At 36.3% G+C, this 26,664-nt stretch overlaps 1 protein-coding gene across 4 annotated transcripts in view; it reads left to right on the top strand.

Moving 5' to 3' along the window:
* The window catches only part of PDE4D (phosphodiesterase 4D), a 397,194-nt gene that overhangs the window by 250,383 nt on the left and 120,147 nt on the right, over nucleotides 1-26,664 (top strand). For all 4 annotated transcript variants that reach the window (XM_031051530.2, XM_034072748.1, XM_034072749.1 and 1 more), the window contains exon 2: nucleotides 25,964-26,155. In XM_031051530.2, the coding sequence (XP_030907390.2) occupies nucleotides 25,964-26,155 (192 nt within the window). The remainder of the gene's footprint in view (nucleotides 1-25,963; nucleotides 26,156-26,664) is intronic.

The following is a 26,664-nucleotide window of genomic DNA, read 5'->3' as shown; positions in this document are numbered from 1 at the left end:
AAAGAGGGTTGGATCCTCACATAATTCTCAATTATACTTTTAGTAGCTGAAGATGCTGAATACAGTTCATTGGGAAAGTTCAGTGAAAGCTGCACAATGTACAGACTCATGAAGACACTGAAGTACCAAACATCACATGCATAACTGGGGGGGTTCTGAATGCTGAAGAAAGCCTGTAAGCTAGAGATGACCTTTCCTTCATGAAGTCTGACTTCGATGAAATTCATGTGTGACTTCCTTTAGCAAAAGAGGCTTTCATAAATGGTGTGGGCCTTAAATCATGATGACCATAGAAATTCAAGGTGGTATGTATGCTTCTATTTACTCTGACAGTGTTAGTGATACTGATAAAGCCTGAGTAGTCAACATTACACTACTTACCAGAGTGTGATATGTTAAACAGTGTTCTTTTTACAAAATGAAATGGGAACAAATGTTCTTTTGTCTAGTGAATTAAGGGTAGAGTTCGAGGTGATCAAGTGTTGTATTTTCTAACGATATAAGTAAGACATGTCCTACTGGCCCTGACCAATGGCCCACTTAACCTAGTATTCTGTCTCCATCTGCAGCAACAGGAAAAAATGAAAGCCTGTCCAATTTCTGCAGTCCATTACCATCATTTTGACCAGCATCTACTAGTGTCAAACTACATGGTTCAGCTTTGCCTGTTCCCTTCAAAGTCCATCTAATAAGGCCTATGATTTGTCTAGTCTCTTGTTTTAATTTGATGATTCTGTCTTCCCCCACAGCCTTCTGAAAACCGTTTATGTAGAAAAACACTCTCTTCATGAATGTACTGCTGTTTTCAACAAGTGTCTCTTAGCTCTGTCATTGTGGGGTTTGCTGAAAGATTCTGCATTCACTTTATCCACCAGCTTCATGATTTTGTAAAGCTTGGGCATAACCTCCTCAGGCTTTTTCTATAGCAACTGAAAATTTTTAGCCTCCTTAGATTTTCCTAAATAGGCTTCTGCCCAATCCCTTGGTCATTTTACCTATTGTTCATTGTATTTCCTCAAACACTATTGTGTTCTTGCAATGTGGAGACCAAACAATATCCATTACTCAAAACATGGACACACCAAGGTTTTTATACACTATTAAAATTACACCTGCTTTCTTTCTCAGCACCTTCCTTGGTGATGTCCAGTATGCTGCCAGTTTTTTTGACTTTCATTTCAAGTTGAGTCAGCAATTTTACAGAATTTTTACTATTTTTTTCTGGCCAAAACAGTCTTTTGGCATGGTCTCATCTCTGCAATTTTTTTTTAGAGAGTATTAATTAGACTTGTGAACATTAATGCAATTACTTTAACATGAGTGTGATAGGAACTGCTGTCTTAAAATAATCAGTGTTTCTTTAAATAAGCAAAAAAATTGCAAACCCTGCCAAACAGAACAAATGGCAAACTTTGACTCAGGCAAAGGGTACTTCTTCAGAGACATTCTCTTTTAAGCTATATTCAGAAAAACATTATATTGTTCCCCTTCCTCCACCACATACAAGCACACAGTGTATTTCTCTGCCTCTCACTTTAGTGCTCAAACAATCTGCTCCAGATTTTCCTGAAGATATAATCTTGTCTTTAAAGCACAGTTTGTTCTCACACCTCCCTTTACAAATCTGTAGATTATCTGGTTATGGACAAAGTTCTATTCAAATGTAACCAGATATTGAGAGCAGTGGAGACAAGGCACTTCAGTGTCTATCCCAAGCATAACATAAGCAAGAAGGGCAGCAAGCTTCTTGGGGAGCTCAGCCTTAAGGACTAAAAGCCCATATACAGCTTATTCAACTGAGGATAGGAGGTAGCCTGAATCTGGATCACTATTGAAATGCCTTGATTAAAATCATCTCCCTTTTATTCCCTTCCCTTATCTTGGCTGAAATGTTCCTTTATTTTATTTTTTTCCAAGATGAGAGGTGCCATTCTTCTGACACAATTTCCTGAGAAGCAGAATTATAGTGTAAGGCACAACAGACAGAATTCAGCTCACCTAAGGATTGATGTCTGCCATGCCTTAGATAGTAACCTCTGGCTCTCAGTGGAGAGAATTACTTTCTTTCTGGGTGTGACTTCCATCACATATGTGAGATGGCTGTCTCAGGAGGAGATGTGCTTTTGATGTCACTGAACTTATGAACAAAAGCTCCACTGTATATTAATAATACATAATAATATATATAATTTTACATATAAATGGAATCTAACTTGTAAATGGGCACCTGCAGTGTGCACATTTAACCAGGTTAATTAATTCTAATGCAACTAACTTAGCTTATGCCGAATATGTACTTTAATGTTTTATAATATGAGAGTATTAATACAAAACAAAGGCAGTCCAGTACAGAATATAATGTTTTAGAACACAGCAGCAAGAACAAGCTAACTGCTTAGGCTGAATGTAATATTAAAAGAAACTTGTGCTCAAAGTGTGGTCAGTTAACACACATGAAGTCACTAAACAGTGATGTCATCATTATCATTCTGATGACAGCACAAACAACTCAACTTTGTAACTGTGATTCCCACAAGATTTCAGCTACTGTGGCTTTTAATTCAGACTAATAGGCACTAGGACGTTACAGAAAGTGTAAGTAAATTTCTAAGGTCCTTTAGTTGTTGTCATTGGTGATATTTTGAAGATGTGTGTGTGACTTAAATGGGTGCATGATATGGACATAGCATGAAATGATCTTTTAAATGTTTTTCATTGTCTCAAAAATTAGGAAACATTTCCAAACCTGTTATTTGTAAAAAGGTAAAACATTGCTCAGCTTTAGAAACTAAATGTCAGAAACTGATTTTTCTTATGACCTGAGTTTTGAAGATTCAAGAAGCACAAAGGAGCTCATTATTTATATTTGTTTCTTGCCCATTTCATTTGCTAGTTTTATAACAGCATCTCATGGTGCTGTTATAAAAACTCAGAACCTCAAGTACTAAGTCAAAATACATTCCTGTATAGATAATTAAGGAAGACATTTCCCCTCCTATGAAGATGTTAAACATTTAAAAAAAAGGAAGATTGCTTCAGAAGTGTGAATAACTGTCTTTTATTTTGTCAGAGACCTCAAAATAAATTCTGCAAAGATCAGTTGAAAAATTTCCTTTCAGTAGTGTTGTTATGCTTTAGTTCAGTTTAATAATTTAAAACTATTTTTCAAAACAAATATTTGAATAAAAATCATGTTAGACTAGGAAAAAAGGGTTTATTTTTATGAAGAAAGTTTTGGTAATTCTGGAATTTATCCCTAATAATAATAGTAATAATAATAGTAATAATTTGTGTGTGAGTGTCATGGTTTGAGCATGTTTTGAGGGTGTTTTTGTTCAAGGTTTTTTCCAGCCAGGTGGAGGAGGGGAGTCCGGGAGGAAGGAGAGACAGGACACCTGACCCAGGCTAGCCAATGAGGTATTCCATACCATAGCACGTGATGCCCAGGATGCATACTGGGAAAGAGAACCTGGAGTGGTGAGCTCTGGAGGAAAATGGAGGAGGGAGCACATGGTGCTCGGCCACGCAGGGTGGAGTGAGTTATGGGTTGGTGGCTGGTGGGGTGTTGTATTCTCTTCACTTGCTGTTTGCTGTATCATTATTATTTGTAGTAGTAAATGGCAGTAGGGGTTTTGTGTTATGCCTTAGCAATTAAACCGTTCTTATCTCAATCCATGGGGGCTACATTCTTTGGATTCTCCTTCCTAACTCTCCGGGACTTGGGGGACTTGGTTTAAACCACGACAGTGAGAAAAAAGTTTTGGTTTTGGTGAAGTTGCATTGTTTACTTATCAATATTTTGAAAAAATTCCCATGTAATTGCATAAGACCCTGCAAATAGTTCTATAGCATGTACCCATAGCATGTTTCAAAGAAAGTTCACAGATTCTACATAGGTACTGTCCAAGAGCTTCCTTCCTATAGCTTTGTATTCAGTCTCAGGAAAGTCCATAGTTAGCTTGTGAGCAGTGCTGTCATTTGACATGGGATGTTTCCTTGACTTAGCCAACATCTGTTTTGCTTTTATCATACCTCTGTGCATTTGCCTTACTATCTGGGGCCTGATTCCATAGCTAGTTTACTTTTACTTCTCCTCGTTTTTCTTTTGCATTTTTTGTGTTCTTCTTATTTGCCTTTAAATCTTCATACTTTTACTTCTCCTCGTTTTTCTTTTGCATTTTTTGTGTTCTTCTTATTTGCCTTTAAATCTTCATTTCCAACTGAGTTTGAAATTGCCTTCCTCATTTGAATGTCATGAAAATTTGCCCCTGTGAGACTGCAACAAATCTGTTATTTTCCTAATGTTAACTTCATTTCATTGGAAAAACAAAAAAATCACTTGGTTTCAGTTTTTGCCTTCAAAACATCCAGATATAAAATGCCTGAAACTGAGCAATCACATAATTGTGTTACTGCAGCTTTCATCTTCTACACGGTTTGATATCCTAATTGCTGTATCACAAATCCAGTTGTGTTCTAAGCAGCTTAATCCTTTTACTTTAGTTGTACTTTACATGTGATGCCTATAAACTTGGGCAAGTGTATTTTTGTGGACTTGTATATATTTACATATCTATGTAAAACACTATATATATTAAGTACTATAACTTGCAGTTTCTTCTTTTATATCTCTGTATTTTCCGAGTGTGTCGTGTGTTCTAAAGATCTGATTTAGCCCTCACAAGTTATGTTTCTTCATATTTAATATGAGAAGTCTCAGTGTGACTTCTTCTGTATTCTTTATGATATATATGACAAATGAAGTCTTGCACTTCCATGGGTGATCCACTTTGTCTTAACAGTTTGTAGTCGTAATGTTACCATCTTAGGCCACCATAAGGTGTTACTGAACTGAATTGTATGCATAAATACTATTTTCTTTTCCCTATACCAACTTTTGTCCTAGCCATGTTCTTTTGTTTTTGTTTTATGCAGAAAAATGCATCAGCTTCTATTATTTTTTACTTGGCATAGATCTAATAATTTTTACATAAATGAAACGCTTACAGTCATGTGAAATTCTCAGCTATTACATGTAAGAGTAAAAGACAATGATGATAGAAGAAGTTATAAAGTTTGTTTCAAAGTTTCAGAAATTACAAGATAAGAAAAAGATCTGCTGTTTGTTTTTTAAAGACACACCAATGCTGTGTAGTCAACAGAGGAAACAGTATAGGTCTGGAGGGCTGTTCAGAAAATCAGGAGTGACATCCTAATACAGGTGCTCCCAGTTTCCTCTGAGCTCTCTCCCTAGGGACTATTAGGGGGCCTCTGCATGTTCAGACATCTGTGCAAATCTGAGCTGTAAATCTTCCCAGAGTGATCCATAAACAAATAGGGTTTTCAAGTTTTGCCAAGTGACGTTGGCAACTTTTTTAAAAACAAAAACCATCATTTTGTTTTGTATATTTACTTCTTATTCTGGATTCATGTGTATATTTATTTTTCATGCTTTGCATAAAGATGTTAGGGTAATTGCCTTTATCTGCTGGGGTTGCAAGTACATAGGAAAAAGGAAATATGAAGGAAGGACGTCCACCTGAAATGCCGTTCCACAAATGCTAGATAGATCTCTTCCAAGTCCTGTGTACATTTTTTATCATTTTCAGTCCAGTAAGTCTTAAGCTGTATAAAAGAATTGTAGGCAGGTATAGCCCCATTTTGTATTCAAAAATATGATCAAATAAAGGTGCATGTTTAAAAATTAGCAGGTCTTCTCTTGCAGTAAGATTGGAAGACCACTACTTCAGCTAGCTCTGACTGACTCCATAATGGTAAACTGGAACATGTTCACTCATGACAAATGAATATTTGCAACAAATGAAGATGCAAAGTCACAAAAGAGCAAAGATAACATCAGTATATCTGCTAGTAGCTGTTCTGGTTATACTCATCAGCAGACATTTTTCAGGAGTAGAGGCTGTATTAGTCCCTTATTACTGTTCTTGCCTAATTTTTTGGCTACTGAAAAGAAACACACAAAGTTACCCTAAAAACATCAGTAATAGAAAGGGAAAAAAAAAGCCCACTGTACATCCTTTTGGACTGTAAATTGAACTAAGGCCCTGGAGAGATCCCTTGCTGATTCCAAAGTCCCAAGTCTTTACCCATTTCCATTGTAACACAAGTTTTCTTCTAAGCATGTTCAGTGATGTGAAAGCAATTGAAAATATACAAGGGACTGCTCCACTTGAGCATGCTTCTGTAAAATACATCTTGAAAGTAGTCGGTAGCTAGGCAGCTAGGATGAAAGGAACATTAAGGGAGATGTTGCCAGTGCTTCCAATGAGTTTAGGTTTTCTTGTTGTTTTCTTGAATTTTACATTATTTTAGTCTTAAACCACTACTGAATACAGAGGTTGAAATATCCTATAATTCTGTAATAGTTTCATTTCCTACTATTAATATTATATCTTGCCAATCATTCAACCACCTAGCAGTCAAACAATTCATGGAGTACAAGCTGCTGTTTCAAATAGACTCTGCTCAGACCATTCCAGGCATTGTGTTTAGTTGGAAACAAGTCCTCTGCTAATTTACATGGAAGAAACCTTATGCCATAAATTAAGCAAATGCTTATTTACAGCAATTGTGTTTTCCTTTCTGGCTCATATTCTGGCTCTTCTCTAAACTTGTGTGGATTTATCTATTCTCTAATACTCACTGTTTCACAGTTTATTTTTTCGGAGATTACTGAAAATGTCAGACTAGACCTGATTGCGTTCTTTCTATAAATCAGGGCTGAAAAAGGAATTGGATGTGTGTCAGGAGCTATTGTGGTCTGTTTCTCTCCAGACTGGAAAACAGTGATGCTTCCCTGACTTCTTTTCTGACATTATTCTACACTATAAACCTCTGTATGTATCAGATAATGAGAGAGTAGATGTGTGCCTTTTCTTTGACAAGGAAAAAGGCATTCTGCTAAAGTCAGTCTGGCTGCTCTTTGGTTTATATCTTGCATGGTGAGCATTGTGGCTGTTTTGTCCACAAAATCTTCAGTACTGTCGATCCACTTTTACATCACCTTTCATAATTTTCAGTTGTTTTCTTCTGCTTTAACAAACAGACCTTTAAAATTTTAAATGTACTATTTTCCTTCTCAGTAGCTCATAATACATAAAGTATCCCCCCAAAAAAAGTTTGTGTTACTGCTCATTATTCAGTGCACATTTTGATAGCAACCCTCCTATCTGTGACAGTCAGCTTCCAAAAAGCTGACTACATAGTTACTTTCTCTCCCTCTTCATTATTTTTAAGTCCTGAGTTGATGCTTTTGCCTGCCTTAAGTTTGCTAACAGTTCAGAATGTACTGATAAGTTTAACAAGAGAAAGAAATCAGTGATTTAGAACCCAAGGACAGAAAAGCTGTTTACTAGGCTGTTACCCCTCTTGTTGTCACAGCAAATCCTGGTGACATTGCTCTTTCATTTTTACCCACATAATGGAGGGAAGAAATATGACAGGAATCAAGGAGTAATAGAAACAAAGGAAAAAAAATTACAATATTCAAGTGGAAATACACACAGCGCAAGAGATCTTTTAAAAGCTAGAATATTTTTGGAATGCATGGTAAGAGAACACATGAATTAAGCCAATGGGACCCCTGGCTCAGAGCTTGCTGATGATCAGTGCTAGTCATAGAATCATAGAATAGTTAGGATTGGAAAGGACCTCAAGACCATCTAGTTCCAACCCCCCTGCCATGGGCAGGGACACCTCACACTAAACCATATCACCCAAGACTTCATCCAACCTGGCCTTGAACACTGCCAGGGATGGAGCATTCACTACCTCCCTGGGCAACCCATTTGAGTACCTCACCACCCTAACAGTAAAGAATTTCTTCCTTATATCCAGTCTAAACCTCTGCTGTTTAAGTTTCAACCCGTTACCCCTTGTCCTATCACTACAGTCCCTAATGAATAGTCCCTCCCCAGCATCCCTGTAGTCACTAGAGCTGCATAATTAATAACTTGTTCAACCTATTCTATGTCAGTTCTCAAGCAGGCTGTTCAGGTGTCCTTCATTTAACGAGCCTTGAGATGATGCTGGCTGGCCCAGTGATATAGAAGCTGTGCCCTTTCTAGCCTAGTCTGCAGGAGTTTATTATTTGGTTTATCCCCTTAGAAACACTGGTCAAGCCAATCTCTTTTAATGTCTCTCTTGTCCCTTTAGTGCCATCTGCTCTGAATTATGTACTATTAAGGGAAGACCCATACTTCCTTAGGTTTCAGTATGACTGAAATGTCTGTTTAGGTTCAATAACATATAGGGTCCAGGAAATTGAAAAAAAAAAATACAAAGTAACTCAGTTGATGCGAGCACTTTTTTAAAGCTTCTTAACACTATGATTAGTGACTTAATCTCTGATGTGTGTCTTCTATTATTTGAGGGACAGAGATTTGAGCTGGAAAAATTTTAGGTACCATTGTTTGAACCCCTAGTGGTGGCAGCAGCCTTTATAAAGCCTTAGCATTTATAGCAGCTCAAATGCCACAATTGCCTCTTAAAAGGATTTTCTGTTCTACACCTACATTCTTCTTTGTGCTGGCCAGTTTATTACAGATGTCCTTGCTGTTATGCACATGCACTGTGATAGCCTTTCCAAATCTGACTTTCAGCTCTAGAGATCTGTTTCCATGAAGCCCTTACTTATATTTATCAGCAATGCCACCACTTGTCTTTGATTCACAGACGGTGATTACATTTACATTTTTGGCAAGCAGGGCATTCACAGCTGTGAAGCGATGTGTTTTTCTTCTTGGAATTTCCATTCTTGGAAAAAGCTGGAAATTAATAACTAGGAAATGACATTTTCTAAAGCTATCACAGCTTGTCATCTTGTTCAAACAGCTTTTCCACCTCAGAAATGCAGTCCCACCTGTGTCAGTAAGATGAACTTATTACTTACTGATATTTTGCCTTTGCAACTTTCTCAGATTTATTTCAACAGTATAATATAACATCATATTTATGCTCTCAGTATCATTACATGTTTTTAGATGAGTAGAAAGCAGGCATATTCATTGGCAATTGGAAATCCAGACTAAGAAAATTAAGAAAAAGTTTTTTTTCCAGTGACTTTCTAGTTACTTTCAGAGCTCCTTGGAAGAGACTATTGAAATACAATAATAATAAAATCATAATATTAATTAAAAATCCACTGCAGTGTTTTAACTGAAGAAGAAAATCTAATGGCTAGCAGCTCTTGGAATGTACTTTTGCTCATTATTATATCCCTTTTCTTCAATCATTAATGAAAAGTATTGGTAAATAGAATTTTGTTAGCTGGAGATATTTATATGCTAAAAAGGATAAGCTTGCAGGATGAAGATCTTTTATTTTGTTTCTTCTTCTTTCTCCACGCATTTCCAGTCCATTCGACTTTTATCTGCCACTCTTCTTTAAGTGTGCATATATTCTCTTATCAGGTTATAGGTTTTATCCTAATAATTCTGCTGAACAACAATTTTGAGAGCAGCCTTCCAAACCTCTTTGACACTGCTGTATCATCTCTGTGTACAAAGTATGCTCGTGCTCAGGACCAGTACCTGGTTTCAAAGATACCTCTTTTCATTTTAAATTAGCCTCAGACACTGTATTCATTGAAGTAAATGGACCCGTTTCCTGAAATTTAGCTTTGCAGAGTCAGCTCTTGTGCAATATTCTTCATTGCAGCTGCTTGGAAAATAGATTAAATCCAGCTTTCCATAAAGGATGGAACATAGAGACAATCACGAACATTACTGTGTAACATAGTACTGCATGAAGATTAAAAAAATGTAAATACTCTCATTGATTATTTCACTTCCTCAGGTGTCAGGGAATTGTAGCAACTTTTATGTTTGAAGTTTAAACACATATATTCCCTCATTTCTTCTCTATTTTAAATACTCCTGGAGGATTTTGTTTAGTTTTAATCAAAAACTTCATGTCTCAAGCATCCTTGTATAAATCTCTGAAATTGTACAAACCCATAAATATTCTGCAAATTTATACTTACTGTTTCTAAGTTGCACTTAACTGTTGACATCTAAGTTTATTAGCAAAAACTGCATTTTTATTTCAGTGGTGATACTTCAGTTACGCATTAGGTCAGATATAAACAAGGTTCTGTCTTTATTGCCTGAACTTTTAACCCTCACAGAAAAATTCCAAAGAAGATAGATAAGACTACACATGCCTTCTTGATTGACTGCCTTTTTAATGTCATGTCTTTCTCATGGATGGGCAGGGTCTGGTCAGTTGGCAAAGAGCCATGGCTGGAGGTGGTAAAAAAAGAAAAAGTACAGGAAAATACGTACTGTGGAGGCTTCCTTAAGGCAGAAGTACCAGATTCCCAGGAGGAGACGCTCACACATGTGCTGTCTTGGCAGGGCTGTATGCATTGGCTGGGGTATGCCAAGCATATATTTGGCCACTGTCAGATTTCTCTCCTTTAGACCTCAGTCATGTTTCCACTGTTGAAATAATTACTCCTTTTCTTTTCTTTTCTTTTCTTTTCTTTTCTTTTCTTTTCTTTTCTTTTCTTTTCTTTTCTTTTCTTTTCTTTTCTTTTCTTTTCTTTTCTTTTCTTTTCTTTTCTTTTCTTTTCTTTTCTTTTCTTTTCTTTTCTTTTCTTTTCTTTTCTTTTCTTTTCTTTTCTTTTCTTTTCTTTTCTTTTCTTTTCTTTTCTTTTCTTTTCTTTCTTTTCTTTTCTTTTCTTTTCTTTTCTTTTCTTTTCTTTTCTTTTCTTTTCTTTTCTTTTCTTTTCTTTTCTTTTCTTTTCTTTTCTTTTCTTTTCTTTTCTTTTCTTTTCTTTTCTTTTCTTTTCTTTTCTTTTCTTTTCTTTTTTTTCTTCTCTTTTCTTTTCTTTTCTTTTCTTTTCTTTTTTTTCTTCTCTTCTCTTCTCTTCTCTTCTCTTCTCTTCTCTTCTCTTCTCTTCTCTTCTCTTCTCTTCTCTTCTCTTCTCTTCTCTTCTCTTCTCCTCTTTTCTCCTCTCCTCTCCTCTCCTCTCTTTTCTTTTCTTTTTTCTTATCCCTTTTTTTCTTTTCTTTCCTCTTCTTGTCTCCTCTCTTCTCTTTTTTCTTTCCTTTTTTTCTTCTCTTTTCCTTTTTCTCTTTTTCTTTTTTCTCTTTTTTTCCTTTTCTTTCTCTTTTTTCTCCCTTTTTCTTTTATTTTTCATTTTATTATTTTTATTTTTATCTTTTTCTTTTGTCTTTCTCTTTTCTTTTTCTTTTCCTTTCGTTTAATGCTGTAGTCTTTTTTTCCACTTCTTCTTCTCTTCTGCTTCTTTGTTCTAAAAGAAAAAAAAAGAATGTCATCACTTTCTGCCTGAAAGGAGAATTCATAATGATGATAGAGAGGCAACATAGAGTGGACAGAAAATAAAGCCACATTTTAACAAAAATCTAACCAACTTCTTGCCTGAAGCAAGAAAGATTTTCTTTTTTCTTTTACAAACCTTTTTTCATAACATTTTTTATAATAAATTTTTGGTTTAGCGGGTTTTTATCTTTTTTCTTTTTTTGGGTGGGTGGGAGTAGAGACTGGTGGAGAAAAGGGTTACCATTATTACCTCAATTTTTCTTCCAAATGTTACAGAAATACCAGGTCTAATGTCTTCTTTCCCTCAATTTCTTATGATGAGAAAGTCTTGAAAAGTATAAAGAGAAAGTCCTGAAAAGTATATTTACCAAAACAAGTAAATAAGCGAATCTTCCTTTTCTTCTGCTCTTCCCATTTTTTTCATGTTTACTTTGAAGAAAACCAGTAAAATTTATAAATGTTCCTTTTCCCCACACAAATCTCTTTTTTTGATAGTTTGATAGTTTCTTGAAAAGCAATGTTTCTGAAAGTTCTGTTGCTTTTAATACTACCCCGGTAATAGCAGTTTTAGCTCCTAGGAAATGTTTTCTTTTTAATGGCCAGAGCTGTTAGTACTTTACAAAGTACCCATTTTGCAGGTAGGGAAATGGAAACACAGAGCGGGATAAAATGATTCATCACTCCAGATGACTCATCCAGTAAAAGAACAGGTTTTTGTACCGTCTTATCCAAATTAATTCCTGCAAAAGTAAAGAACAAAACAAAGGATTTCCTGATTAGCTTATACAGTAAAATAGCAGTGTCCCTCCCTCAGCTGCTAGGGGGCCCCATGTCTGCTTCAGGTTTCTCTATGGGAGCCAAAAACTTTGACAGTGAGTTCTGCTACAGAATTAGAGGTTAGGCACAGTGATGAATGGGTGCATCCACAATGGTGCCAGCTGTTGAGGGCACATAAACATACAGCCACGTGTGTGATCAGCTTTAGCAGAGTTTTGGAGATGTAGGTTTTGCTGGAAACACCTGCTTAAAAATTATCTTTTATCAAAATTGTTGATTCTTGGAATCAACAGGATGAAATAACCAGAAGTTGGGGAAAATAGTCAGAGACAAAGCTTGTTCCAAAAGCAACAGTGTTAACAGTGACATTTTTTAAGCTGTAAGGACTGGTGATAAGTGCTGTAATTTCTCCTAGGTCTTTTGGATTGCACATTTTGTAGTGTTTCAGAGTGGTATAATCACCTCTTTGGCACCAGCAATTATGGCATGTCCTGTCCCAATTTTAGTAATGACATTGGTATCAAGAAAATAGACTTTTGTAGTCAAGTTGCCAAACTGCTTTTTTGCATGAAGATAAATAATAAACATTTTTTTCCCATGAAAATTCAAAAGATGCACTTAGGTGTTTGATTTCTTTGTTTTTCCTTTTTTTTTGTAGTTGTAAACAGGTGGATTTTAATAATTTTACCCTAAGAAGCTGTATAGTTCAGTTTTCATGATTTGATCAAACTTGACAAATCTTTTGATAATTCAAACATGTCATGCTTTGTGGTCAAAGGGAAGGCTTGCGAAGGGGTGAGGAAAGGCAGCATGTTTTGCATAGTGGAGATGGCAGCAGAGAAACAGTTCCAGCAGGGAGGATGGTTGATGGACAGACACAGCAGTAAGTGATCAGTCTGCTCTACTCCCAAATCCACAATTCGAACTGGAGCACAAAGTTCATTCCCTGGAATCATCTTGTGCTTACAGATAAGTCTGTAGTTGATGACAAACACCTGAGCTGTCCTTGAAGGTACTGATAGTCCTATAGATACATATTTCCTTATAGGTCAGGACGAGTAATAAATTTTAGTGGAACATCTTGGTATTGCTTTAGGAGGAGAATGTTTTCTTTCGTTTTGTAATATACAGTTAGAAGTTTTGGCTTACCAAATCACTCACATTTATAAAAAAGTTTGGGTTTTTTTTTTCAGTTCCTGTTTCAACCCGCTACATCAAATCTGCTTCCAAGGTTGCTTAATATTGGAAAAAATGTCTTGTTACAAATAAGGAGTGAAAACTGATACTTCTATTAACACATTCCTCACAGAGAAAGACTCATTTCTTTGGTGAAAAATGCTTTGCCTAGCTGTTTTTGTGGCATTTCAAAACTGTAGCAGCTGGTGGGTTTTTTTCTCTCGTTTCGAGTTAATTTGTGAATAGTTCTTGAGAACTCTAGACTTCTGGTCATTTAGGTATTCCACAAATCAGAGTTGCATGATATGTATGGTAATTTTGCATCTTATAATGTGTTCTTTATTTTGTTGATTGTCAAAGTACTGGATTTATAGTTTCATAGTTTTTGCTTCCAGAATCCAAAAGTCATGCACGATAGGGATCTTACAGTGACTTACAGGAATTTCAAAGATGATACAGGAGTACAAGTGGTTTTAGTTAGAACACACTTATAATAGTAATTAATCATAATGAGACTATGAATGAAATGTTCTAATAATCTTGAAGTTTGGAGAAGATGAAGTTAATCACACAGGGATTGTAACTAAAATTGTAGAATCATAGAATGGTTTGGGTTGGAAGGGACCCTAGAGATCATCCAGCTGGCAGGGACACTCCCCACTAGACCAAGTTGCTCAAGGCCCAGTCCAGCCTGGCCTTGAACACTGCTAGGGATGGGGCATCCACAGCTTTTCTGGGCAACCTGTGTCAGGGCCACACCACCCCCACAGGAAGAATTTCTTCCTAATATCTAATACTGTAATTGTACTTATCTTGTAAACTATCATGTAGTTTATTGGGTGATCCTTGTTACACTTACTCAAACAGATGTGCTTCATCATTTTCACCTTTTTTTTTTTTAATTTCTTTCAAATTTTGTCCAGGAGGGGTGTCATTGTATGTTCATCTATATACTAACCAATAGAAAGCTAATCTGCAATACTGCATTTGTCTGAAATTTCTGATTGTCTGCCACTAATGGCCATTGATAGTGACAACAGGCTGAAAAAGCAAATTGGAGGACAATAGCAGGTATAAGAGTTTAGAGAGATTAGACCATCTCTCCAACATACATACAGAGATACACACAATAACCTCATGTCCGTGTTACAGAAAAGAATGAAATGCCAACATTACTATTGGTTTAGGAATCTTGGTTTAGTCATGGGCATAAATAATTCGATAAAGAGTTTACCTGTATGATTCCATGATGCTTTTACTTCACTGGGTGCACAGAATGAATGCATCTCAATTCATGAGCTATTTGGAATTCTTTTCTCGCTGCTCATCACATAACCACACGCTGTGTTAACAATCTGCTGTTTTCCTGTTTTTCAGGAAAAGCAGTTATAGTACTTTCATTGACTTTTCTATTGTCTTCACCACTGTGGCACCTTACTGCTTCTCAGAGATGACTAAATTAATTTTCATATTACCCATGTGATATGAGGAAATATTATCACCCTTACTTAACGTATGGAAAATTAAAACACAGAGATTAAAAGGAAAGTATTCCCTAAACTGAATATGCAAAATGAGATTTCTAGGGCTTTGGGCTTTTTGATCTGCTTGTCACAGGATAACTCATACATTCAGAGCGCAGTTTTCATGAAAAGGTGAGAGAATGCTGAAGGGCTGGGATACACTGTGGTTATACCATTTCAACACGTTTCTTCTTACTCTGTTCTGCTGGCACTTGCTTTTGGCCAGTAGTAGAGACAGAATTGTGGATCTGATGGGTCTTCAATCCATTCAGTAGCTTCTCAGATGTATTGAATTAATCTCTATTTTTAACTACTGATGCCCACATAGCTCAAGCAATAGCATTTCAAAGCATATACCTCAAGAATGATGGACATGTGATAGAGTTGGCATGACTAGTTCAGTACCAGGTGCTTTGCAGCTTGGGCAAATATTATTTTGAGTTCCTGATGATGAATGTGCTTTTACCTTTCTGTTGACCTTTCCCTGATTCACTACCCATCTTCTGTAGTGAATGAGATAAGTATACCACTGACAGCAGCTTTTTCTGCAGAGACCACTTAGAGCATGAACAAGGCAGGAGGTTTTTTAAAAATAATACAGTATCACTCAATATTTGTTTTCATAATGCACATTTCTGAGGTGTTTTCCTCAAGGTTGGCCTAAGGTTCTAACTTTTTGAAATTTATAAGGATGTTCACACAACAGGCAAAAAATGCGTTTTGCAGACACCCGGCTAAATTCCATTTCCTGCTGCAAAAGATGAGTCACTAGAATGTCTCATAAAATAGCTCCCAGATCTTTTTTAAATATGAAAATAATACCAATTTCTTTGCCACTTTCTCATCAACAGTTGACCCATTTTCCCTCAAAAAAAAAAAAGGAAAATTTCAGCACCAGTGGACAGAATTTAGTAATGGTAAAAAGAAAACAGTCTTATAATGGGAAGCATCAGGCAGCCATCTTAATTAGTTATAGCATTAAAATAATGCAATAAAACCTAAAAAAATAAGATCCAAATGTTCCATTATTGTAGATTATCATTTGCTCTGCACTAGTGGCGAGAATTGTATTTGTTGATGTACCAGGTATTCAGTTAATGTGCTCAGAGTCTACAATAAGCATAAAATAAAATACAGTATGAGCATGTACACTCAAGATATTTCAATCTCATCACCCTTGCAATACAAGATCCTGTCCTTTTTGTTTCCCTTTAGAGGTTGTTGCTTGTATGTGGCAAAACTGTAGGAGGCATTTCCAGAACCCAAATCATAGAGTGGATATTGATACGTTTAGTAGAAGTCTAGGGAAGTGGAAACAACTAAAACTTTATTAAATTTCATAAACAAAATACAAAAATACAATTTAAAAAAAAATCCAAACCCCAGATTGTAAAGAACTGAAATGGAAAGAACTGAAGTGGAAATGATTTCAAAGAAACAATTTTGAAAAAGCAAACTGTAGAAATTTTAGATCTCTGAAGTTCTTAATACCTTGAGCTTTTAAGCTTTAAACAATACCTGCCATGATTTAAGTGGTGATTGCTGCTAACATATCCCAACATGAATTTTTGTAGAAGTAGAATTCATATGTGATTTATTGCCAGCAATTTTTTATTGCAAATACAGGAATATTACAACAGAGAGAAAAAATTTTGCTTGTCAAATACAATTATTTTTCCTTTGAATGAAGCTTTCACTAGCATAGAGAATCTAGAGCAACACTTTGCTCTTGTTTGCAAACACTTCTTTGCCTAAAGAGACAACTGCAGTTTGTTGTCCAGCTGCCTCCTGTCCACATTCTTCTGAAGCTGGCCTTAATTGCTAGTAGGTATCTGTGTGTGCACATTGTACTGGTGAAACAATCTTATCTTCTGTGGACAGGGTTGTTATAGTTTGGGCTATAGGCCTTCTTGGTTTTAGACTTTTCTATCTACAATCTTCATCTATTTTCTGGGAGACACACTTTATGAAGGCAGGTTGGCTTTAGCTCAGTTGTGCAAAAGACTGAAAAAAATTATAAGCTGCATAATGCTGAGGGATGCAACCTCCTTATGTCATGACAATTGTACCTCCTGGCTCTTTCAAACTCCGTATTAGATGTGCTGTATTCTCTGGGATGGGAGGTTAGCCAGGAGTAAGCATAACTGTTTTTTCCTGTCAGTGTCTGACTGGGGCACTCTTTGCCAAGGATCTCTTCCACTAAGCCCAGGGTATGTGTAACCATATCTTCTATGACAGTACCAAGTGTTCATTGTCATTGTAGGTATAAGTGATGAGTCTTCAGCAGGATGCGTTTGCCAGGAAGCTTCCTAATGCATACTAGTGTTAGCCCTGGGGAACATTTATACCAATTTTCTGTATCCTGTGGTGTCTATCCATGAGTACTTTACAGTATTGATTTAAATATTACAGGTCTGAGAAGCTACCTCTTTTTCCAAACACTTGCTTTATCACACCACCAATTCAAAGAAATATATGAGCAATTTAGACAATTCTGATAATGGCATCTGGGTGAATTCACAGAAGGAGGAGGCTAAGCTCTTAGGGTGTATTGGATTTTCCTTCTCTGAAAGCAGTCTGCTTCTCAGCTGTGGTCTCACATTCATTTTTATATTTTAGCTTTTCCTGAAAGAAAAGTATTCCCCTAATATCTTAAGGGAGCTACATTTTAATTAGGATTAGTCAGGATGTTTGATAGATGGTTTGCATATTTTTATAAGCTGCTAAATAAACGTTTTGAAATGCTTTGATATTTAATTCAAACGAATTTTGAATAAGAGAAAAACAGTAGCTCTGTGAATTACTGTTAATACATGCTATATAGTCGAACTCAGTGAAAGTTGGTTTTGCTCCCCAGTGTCCAAGTACTGCTCAGAAGTTAGTGCTGCAGAAAACATAAAAAAAAAGTGGAATACTTGGATCAAAACTCACCCTGGAAGGAAAACCAGTGTTGCTCTAGAATTTCTTGAAGAAATAAGGTGATTTTTTTTTTTAATGAGTTTGAAGGTACTTCCATATTTAGGGCCCAGGAAAAAGGATACCTTAGGGAAAATAAGTGCAGACAGCCTTATGGAATTATTTAAGTGAATGGAGACAGATAGACTGTAATTAAGTAATGACAGTAACAAAGTGGAGAATCACCAATGGTTCAGCTGAGTCTGCACTCACAGAGCTGCAGTGTGCTTGGAAGGTGCCTGCAGCAGCAGGAGCTTGCGGGTGGCTGGTCAGCTGTTCAGGAGCACCCCTGGGTTTGCTTCATATTTGCTCCATTTTTTAAGCGTTCTTCATCACACATTACTCAAAATAGTTCTGATTCTTCGGTATTCTATGCACAGTTCCTAATTCAGACCTCAACCTGCAACAGATTTTACCAGACATCTCTGGGATAACAGTTTCACTATCCTTTTTTTATTGTCTAAAAATGGGGCTATTAGTCCCAGTAGGATTATTAGATCAATAGAATCATACAAAGTGACTTAAACCTAGTAGAAGCCTGGAAAGATTACCACATTTATTTGAAAATATTTTACATTTTGATTCTCATGCAGTTTTTGTTTGCATTTCTATTATACTGCAATAAAACAATTATTTCAGCTTCAAAGAAATATCAAGACATCAAATTTATGTAAGAGGATCTGGAATCTGGCATTCTTATCTGAACATCACATTAGTAGAAGGATATTCATTTGCAAGATCCAAGTTCAGAGAATAAAAATTGACAAGTGAGGGATTATCCCCTCCAAGGAAAGAATAAAAGGCATCAGAAAAGAATCCCAGCATGGCTGAGCATAGCAAGCAAATTGATTTAGTAGGTGCAACAAAGGCTTGCATGCCAAGTGGATACACCACTAAGGTATAATTAAGAATAATGAGGTGCTATTACGAAAAGTACACCTTGATTTGAGTATGAAGGGATTGTTCAAAGCAAAAATCCCAAAGATATGTAATAGTTGTTATAAGAAACTCCTTGCTTGGAAACTTCATAACAAAACATGAAGCAGTTTGTTTTGAGAGATAGGTTATATTTCCCAATATTCTTGCTAGAAAATCATGAGATAGACACTATATACATAGTTGGAGTTCCTTTGCTAAAATGTTCGAGCAGACAAATTATTACAAACCTTTTGTGCTTCAGTGTATTTTTAGTTGTACATAGGTCCTATTTGCTTGCTCTCTGGGTTTTAATATTAGCATGAAGCCTTGTTATACTGTAAATGTTTCCAGAAACAGTTACACCAAGAGCAAAAGCCAAGTTCTGCTGCTAAAAGCAAATTTCATCAAATGCCAGATCATCTTTTTTTGCTTGGAGTTTTGATACTTAAAAGTCTATCCACACCATTTCTAAAAATGGACATAATCATAAGGCTTGCTTGCTGAATCGCTTAACTGGAAACCCAAAACCACAAGTAGATAGTTGGCTTGAATTCTCTAGTGGTACAAGAAAATTCAGATTTAGATCAGATTTAGATCATATGTTTAACATCATTTGCTTACAATCCACTGAAAATACTTTTAAGCAATGGAAGGCAAATTTTTTGTTAACTTTGCTACAGAGAAAATGAAAATTACATGGTCACAGGTCACATATTAATAATTTTTTTTCTTCAAACATAGACTTGATATGATATTCCTTCTAAAATGTCAGTATAAATATTTCTCTTTTTTCCGCGCTTCCTGAGGTCTTTAGTTTTTACGAGGCATACAGGAAGAGACAGAAAGTAGAACGGGAAAATCACGTGTTCTCCTCTGTATCACTGGGTAGATACTGCAAGAATGTGTCCTGGGTTCAGCAGTAGCAGTTATTTTTCTCCTTCTTAGTAGCTGGTGCAGTGCTGTGTTTCTGACTTTCAGCCTGGGAAACATTTTGAAAGGTTCCAAACAGAGAATTAATAGAAGGAATAAATTTTAGGCCTTTTACTCAATTATATAAAACTAGGGATTTATTTTTGCAGGGTTTTTTCTGATGCTGCACATGAACTTATTTTAACAACTGAAGTCCAGTAGAAGCCTATGGCAGGGATTGATTAGTGACAACTTGTTTCTGATAAAGAAAATTCTAAATCTTTATTTTTTTGTTAAACCTGGAGGTAACTATGTCTAACAAAAAAGGAGATACCCAAGTCAGCTGTTAGCTCAATTTAATGCTTAGTTTCTTGATAGGCAATAAAAAGTCTTAAGAGAAGTCATAAAGACATAACCAAAGTGCTTGTTAAGTCTATTTGATGAATGTAAAGTGTAACTAAAATTAGTATTTCACAGAGAAAATATTACAATTATTTGGTATACTGCTGAATCTGTGGACAGATTTACAGCTGAATTCAATGAATATATTTAGCATATAAATAAACCAAAATGCATCAATGAAAATAATCTCACAAAGGAAAAGTTTTTTGTCTCTGTCTTCATTTATTCTTTTCACTGTGTAAGACTCTGACTGAGAACTGTAAATTAATGTAGTAGACTTTGTGTCTACCTCACAGAAGATGCTTTCTGATGTCATAGGACCTCAGGAGTCTCTATAATTTTTGAAGAATTGGGTCATAATGACTGTGATTTCCACAATAACTGAAATGGTCTGTCCTTATAAGAAAAAACAAACAAAAAACCCCCCAATAACAAATAAAAAAACACCTAATGCAGAATAAATCCATCACATCTAAGAACAAAACTGTAAACTGTCCTGCCTTGATTTGAGACACACACATCTCCAGGACACACCGTAATTAATGCAGTTGATTGCTTAATTGCTCTAAGAGCATAGTACACTCTGCCTGTTGCATGACACCTGACAACGAATGAGCTTTCCCCTACCCTGGGCCTTCATATCGAGCCATCCTAGAAACAGGCACCATGTAATTCTCCACCTCCAAGGTGGATCTCAGGAGCTGAGGTGGTCCACTACCTTTTTTATCCTTTCTAATCTGCATTTGAAGGGACCATAGGCTCGATCCTCCCTTTTCCCCAGAATCTACCGGCTGCCTTCTCCAGGGTGGGCTCCTGTCCCGGGGCACAAGCCATAAATAGCTTTTTTTTTTTTCCTTTGAGATGTAAATAGAGTTTTATTATCTTGCTTTGCTCTAAATAAGAATCTGCCCAAAGGCAGTTGCTACAGGGCAGCCCTTCCGAGATAATGTCAGTGAATTACAGCTGCTATACCAAATGCGCTCATTCTGTGAGATGGTGGCATTGTGCTTCCAGGTGAAAACATAGAAGGGACTTCAGGGAAGTCGGGCATTGAGATGCCTAGGTAGATCATAGTAATTACAGATGGCTGGAGATACTGATTGACACTAGGACAATGGAATCGTTTGACAGGGGCTGAAATTTACTCCTCTAAAACTTGATCGTCCCTCTGTAATGCTTAAAGATAGCCTTAAAAGATACAGTGTCCCCAGAGGATGAATTAATTTGGCTCCTGACTCTCCCTCCCCATAGTTTCAAATATCGGATAGGCTGAAGATGGAAAGAAACTTAAAGGGGAATATCAGGAGTGCTGTTTATATTGTTAAAAAGTCTAATAAACTCTTTGGAGTGGAATTTATTTTATTCCTTTTTCTACTATTGCTTACTTCTCTAAAAACAACACAAAAATCCCCAACAAAATGCTACCGGATTAAATTGCTGATCTCTCAGTAGTAAGGAAGACCAACATTAAGATTTTCTATGCTGCCTTAATTGTAAGCTCTTGTGCATATTCATTATGATGCCATTACTCCTTACTTTTGTACACAGATCTTCCCCTTTTAGAGTAAGAGAGCATTACTTAAGGACTCAGAAGCAAGTCCACAGAGAGTTTTTCACTGTGTAAAGAAGCTGTGAACTGATGAACAATGAAGCAGTACTGCAGAGATCTGGGATACAAAACCTCTCCTGTCCTTGCCACAGATTCCTACTACTGCCCGAAGCGAATCATTAATAATCTTCCTAAGGGTTGTTTGTGGTGTTATTACTTCTTGTCCTATTTGGAGCACAGGGAAGATAAGTCGCTCAAAGAGAGTTCAACACCCTTATCCCCATATCCATCCAGAGCCTGGATGATACACGGTGGGAAAGACATGCGAACAGAATATATAGCCAGAAAAGGAAAAAAGGCTGAACTTTCATCCCATGTCATGTTTGTCATCACTGAACACTCTAGGCAGGCTCTAAAGATAAACAGTATCCACTAATGTCATAAAACATCTTGTCAAAATGCAGACACAAAAGTTGCTGAATTAGCACTGGCTTTTCATAGCTTTGGCATCTGTGGAGTTACCGCAAAGCTCTTTGAACACAGAAAATTCTGTGATGAGTGCTGTGCCAAATTGCTCCTGTCACTAAAAGCAGCTTCAGTTTGCATGTGTCGTGCAAAGTGCCTGAAACTAGCTGCAAACAACGGTGGAAAATCCTGTCTTTTAATGGGCAGCTTCTGCCTGTGAAACAATAACATAAGTTTCCATGCCTTCAAGTAACAATTTCCACACTCCTTTTTCCTTTCTAAAGACCACAATCCACCAAAGTAGAAGAAACAGGAACACACTAGTGAGAGAACAACTTTTGTTTTCTAAGTGAATATGCACTTTTTAATTCACAGCATATTCTTGCTGTGGAAAGGTAAATATGAATCAACCAAAGCTGACTTCCTGATATTTCTGCCCAGGCTCATCAAAGATCTATCTTATCTTGTATCTTAAAGTTTTATTTTTTTTTTTAAGTGTATGCAGCAAGAAAGTACAATTTGTGTTCTTCAATTCCCCATTTTGATCCTCTGTTCATTTAATGCAGTGTGCTCAGCAGCTCCATTTCTTGCAAAAAAAAAAGATTAATCCAAAGAAACAATTTATTTGCTTTTCAGTGCAATAACACATTTTCGTAGATTTCTACTAAATTTTTCTATGTAAAAATGCAGGCAACATTCTCAGAAAGTAAAAGCTAACCAAGATACTCAACTGCTGTAACATTTTAGAAACATTTTAATAAACATACGTTTCTGGCAAACCGGTGCCATATTCACATTCCCCCTTTGACTGCAGAATTGAACTTTTTTTTTTTTTCTTCTTGATACATGTCTACGTAAAAGACATTCTCGTTGAGCAGTATGAGCCAAGTCCTAGTAGTTATTTGGATCTTTTTCGTTACTTTCTACACCCATCTAGTGGACACAATCAGTACCACAGGATGAAATTCCTGTCACGACTGCGATGTGCACATTTTGCACATACCTGTAGTTACTTGGTGGTGCAAACCACAGGGACTCTCCTAGCTGGTGGAACTGCAGTTTCAGCTAACAGACTTTCAATTAAGAACAAAATAAATTAAAAAATAATTATTTTATAACCTGACAGTGATAGCCTTCATAGAAGCCGTAGGTGTTCTGACTGGGAGAAATAACACTGTTAAGATACTCATATCATGTCCACAAAGGGTGCGTGAGGAAAATAAAACAAATCTGCAAACAAAACTGTGTTTCTTTAATCCAGTAAAGTACCTTATGATCAGATGAATAATTGAGTCTAATTTAAATTAAATAATTAGTTACTCATTCAAAATTTTCCTCTTATACTACAGACTTACATTTACCTTCACTTATTTATCTTCCACTTTTAATTTTTGCTTTAGACGTTTCAGAGTACTTTACATATGTTTGAAATGATACCGGCATTGCAGAAGTTACTCTTATTGAGCACAGGACTAAACAATCCTTTTCTGTTTTACCTAAAATTGCATGAAAGAGCGGCATTCAGCAGAAAACCAAAACATACAAACTGTGTATTGTTTAGGAGTCTGAGTATTCTCACAACTGTTTAAAGAAAAAAGAAATAATTAGGCAATGAAATAGGAGTGTTAGGAAAATTTGATACAATGAGCTCACAGATGTTGTAAATCCTTCATTGATATTTTAAGTATTTTTGTGCTCCTGGAATAGTCAGGCATTCAAACTCAAAAGATACTGATTGCTAGTGAGTAATAGTAGTCATGCTAGTAGTAATGGCAATATGGTTATTAAAAACAAAAGCTGCAAGGATGTTTTAGTAGTATTCATGCTATCATGCCATTTCCAGTATGTTTTCTTTCTTTCTTTTTTTTTTTTTGTGAGCAGATCTCACAATGATCACAAAGATGCAATGAATAGGGAAAATGAAAGGCAAAGATGAACTTTATGTTGTCCAAGATCACCCCACAGGCTGTGGCAGAACTCTCATTTGATGTCTTATGGATTAGCTTTGGTAATTTGAGATAGATCATGTCATATAGTAGCACATTTAAAGACACAGAAAAAAATATTTAGGCATAATCAAAAGAAGTCAAATTTGGGAAGAAGTGTATGTATTAGGATTTGCTGACAGTGAATTTTTCTGGAAATGACAGTGAAAATAGGATTAAATTGCTAAACTTGGTTGATTTCTTTTAAATTCCATTTTGTAAACAGTTAAAATTTTGCTTTTCCGCATTCAGATTGTGAAAAGTGAATACATAATAAATTACATCATCTGAGAGCAGCAGAAAGATTGCAGTTTCAGGAATATGTGCAAAGTAACAATGAGACAGTGGAATAAAACAGGAAACCAAGGCCCATTCTGTGCCAGGCAATGTACGTCTCTGTCAAAATAAGCAATAAGTGTTACTTTGATTGGTTCATTTAACAAAGGAACAAAGGCCATTGGAATGCTATCAGCAAAACATAAAGCTTCAACCTCACTGCAACTGTGGGTCACTGGTAGATAACAGAAAGAAACAAGCTCATGTGGAAAGCAGTATGTACCTGCTGTGACTCTAGTACCAGGCTGAAGTCTATTCAGCTAACAAGTGCTGAATATTTTCTCTTCTGCTGTCATTAGACAAAACTGAAAACCAGTGGGTGTTCTTCACAAAAACATTGGTTTCAAAATGAGTACTTTAGATGGGTTCAGTATATACATACTATGATGCTAACACTGACCCATGTTTAAAAAATAGTGTGAAAGATGCTCCTCATTCCTAAATGCTGTAGCAGTATTATTTAAGTTCCCATTAGTACGGCAAACAAGCCCAAATAGTTAGAAGCCAAGGTCTCATGCACATCTTTCCTACTGTGCTGTAAAGTTAAACTGATCTTTGGTTTTATAGAGACACAACCAACTAGGGAAACAAATAATCTTCAGCTTCAGCCTGGATCAAATATGCTCCATCCCACCAGATGGAGATATAACCTTGCTAATCCACACATTTGTAACCTTTGGGATTGCATACCACAACACATGAAGTCTAAAAGCAGAGCCACATGCTCCAGAAAGACTCCATATTGTACCAAATGCAGCTGTCAGGCTGCTAAGCAACATGGGTTGCCATGAGCACATCCTCTCAGCACAGACAACCCTATGCTAGTTTCTAATTGATTGCAAACTCCCATTCAAGGTCTTTACACTGATTTTAAAAAGCCCTTTGTGGAAACATTACAGACTACATGAAAGAGCATCTTCTCTCTCCTCTTTCTTTCTCTCTCCTTGCCCTTCAGCCTCTCATGACAGCGGTGTTCCCTCAGAATTATAAGCCTGTTTACCTCTCTTAATGCCAAACACAATAACTAGAAGTGTTGGACCTAAACTGCCTAGTTCAAAGGCATGAATGGGCACAGGAGTTGTGCTGCTTGGCAGTGAGCAAAGAATTCTTTTCTTCTGTATGTTTGTAAAATAGCAACTATAATACATGCAGACATGCCCAAGCACACACATACATCTTAATTCCACCCCAGAGTTTCATTTATTGGGATGAGACAAAATACATTCTTGAAATATTTGGGTAGTAATGAAATATTAGGGTCAGGTACTCAATAACAAAAGAGCCCTTAATTACCTCGACAGTGGGAGACAAGATAAGGAGGGTCCAGCTCAAGAGACTTAGGGTGCAAGGAAGAAAACAATGAAACTTCATGTTCCCTCAAGTGCAGAGCTCACAGATCTCTACATGCAGAGAAACATGATGTTTCCTGTACTCCTAATAGTGATTTTTCTCTACAAAATTTATTTTCCTTCAGAGTTGTTCTTTTTGGTTGTCAGCAATCTTAAAGTGTATTTTGGTTTAGCGGTGGACTTGACCAGGTCTTTATTTACACATTATTATCAAGAATCAATTACCTAATGATAAATTTGTCAGAAAAGTTTTTATTACTTTCAAAATTCTTATGTCAATGGCATAAATCTTTTTATTCTTTCTTTTTGCAGTTTTGATGTAGACAATGGTACATCATCGGGACGAAGTCCCTTGGATCCCATGACAAGCCCTGGATCAGGGCTAATTCTTCAGGCAAATTTTGTCCACAGTCAACGCAGGGAGTCTTTCCTTTACCGGTCAGACAGTGACTATGACCTGTCTCCAAAGTCCATGTCCAGGAACTCCTCCATTGCCAGTGATATGTAAGTACATTATAAAATACTTTTAGCCTGTGTTTTGTCCTGTTGTGTGATTTTTCCAGCCACAAGAAATTTCCTTTAAAAATCAAAGACAGTAATCACTTACGCTATTGAAGTAATGGTTAATTGCTTGTTTATTTCTTTACTGAAGCTTGTACTTGGTTTTGCAGTTTTCTGAAAGCAAGGATATCATGAGGGTGTACTCAGTGTGTTTATGCACTTTATTAGCTTTGACAGAATAGTGAAAACAGTCAATACTATTGTATCCAAACACTAAGGAGATCTCTGATTTCCCGGCTAGTAAGTTTTTTTCAAGAGAAGTGACATAAACTCTATTTCTGCTTATTAATGTTCTTAGAAAACAATTCCATTTATTTCCACCAGGTATTTTTGTTTTTGGAGAAAAGATTTACCAGCTGAGAGAAAGTAATAAATTCAAGAGAAGCAAAGGTTACTTCAAATACCCTTTTAAGTCAAAGCAAAATTTAACAAAAGGCTTTTGAAAGTTACTC

Source organism: Melopsittacus undulatus, chromosome Z, assembly GCF_012275295.1.
Source record: "Melopsittacus undulatus isolate bMelUnd1 chromosome Z, bMelUnd1.mat.Z, whole genome shotgun sequence".
NCBI lineage: Eukaryota > Metazoa > Chordata > Aves > Psittaciformes > Psittaculidae > Melopsittacus > Melopsittacus undulatus.
Note: the sequence above shows the minus strand (reverse complement) of the source record. Positions and strands in the feature narration are given on the sequence as shown.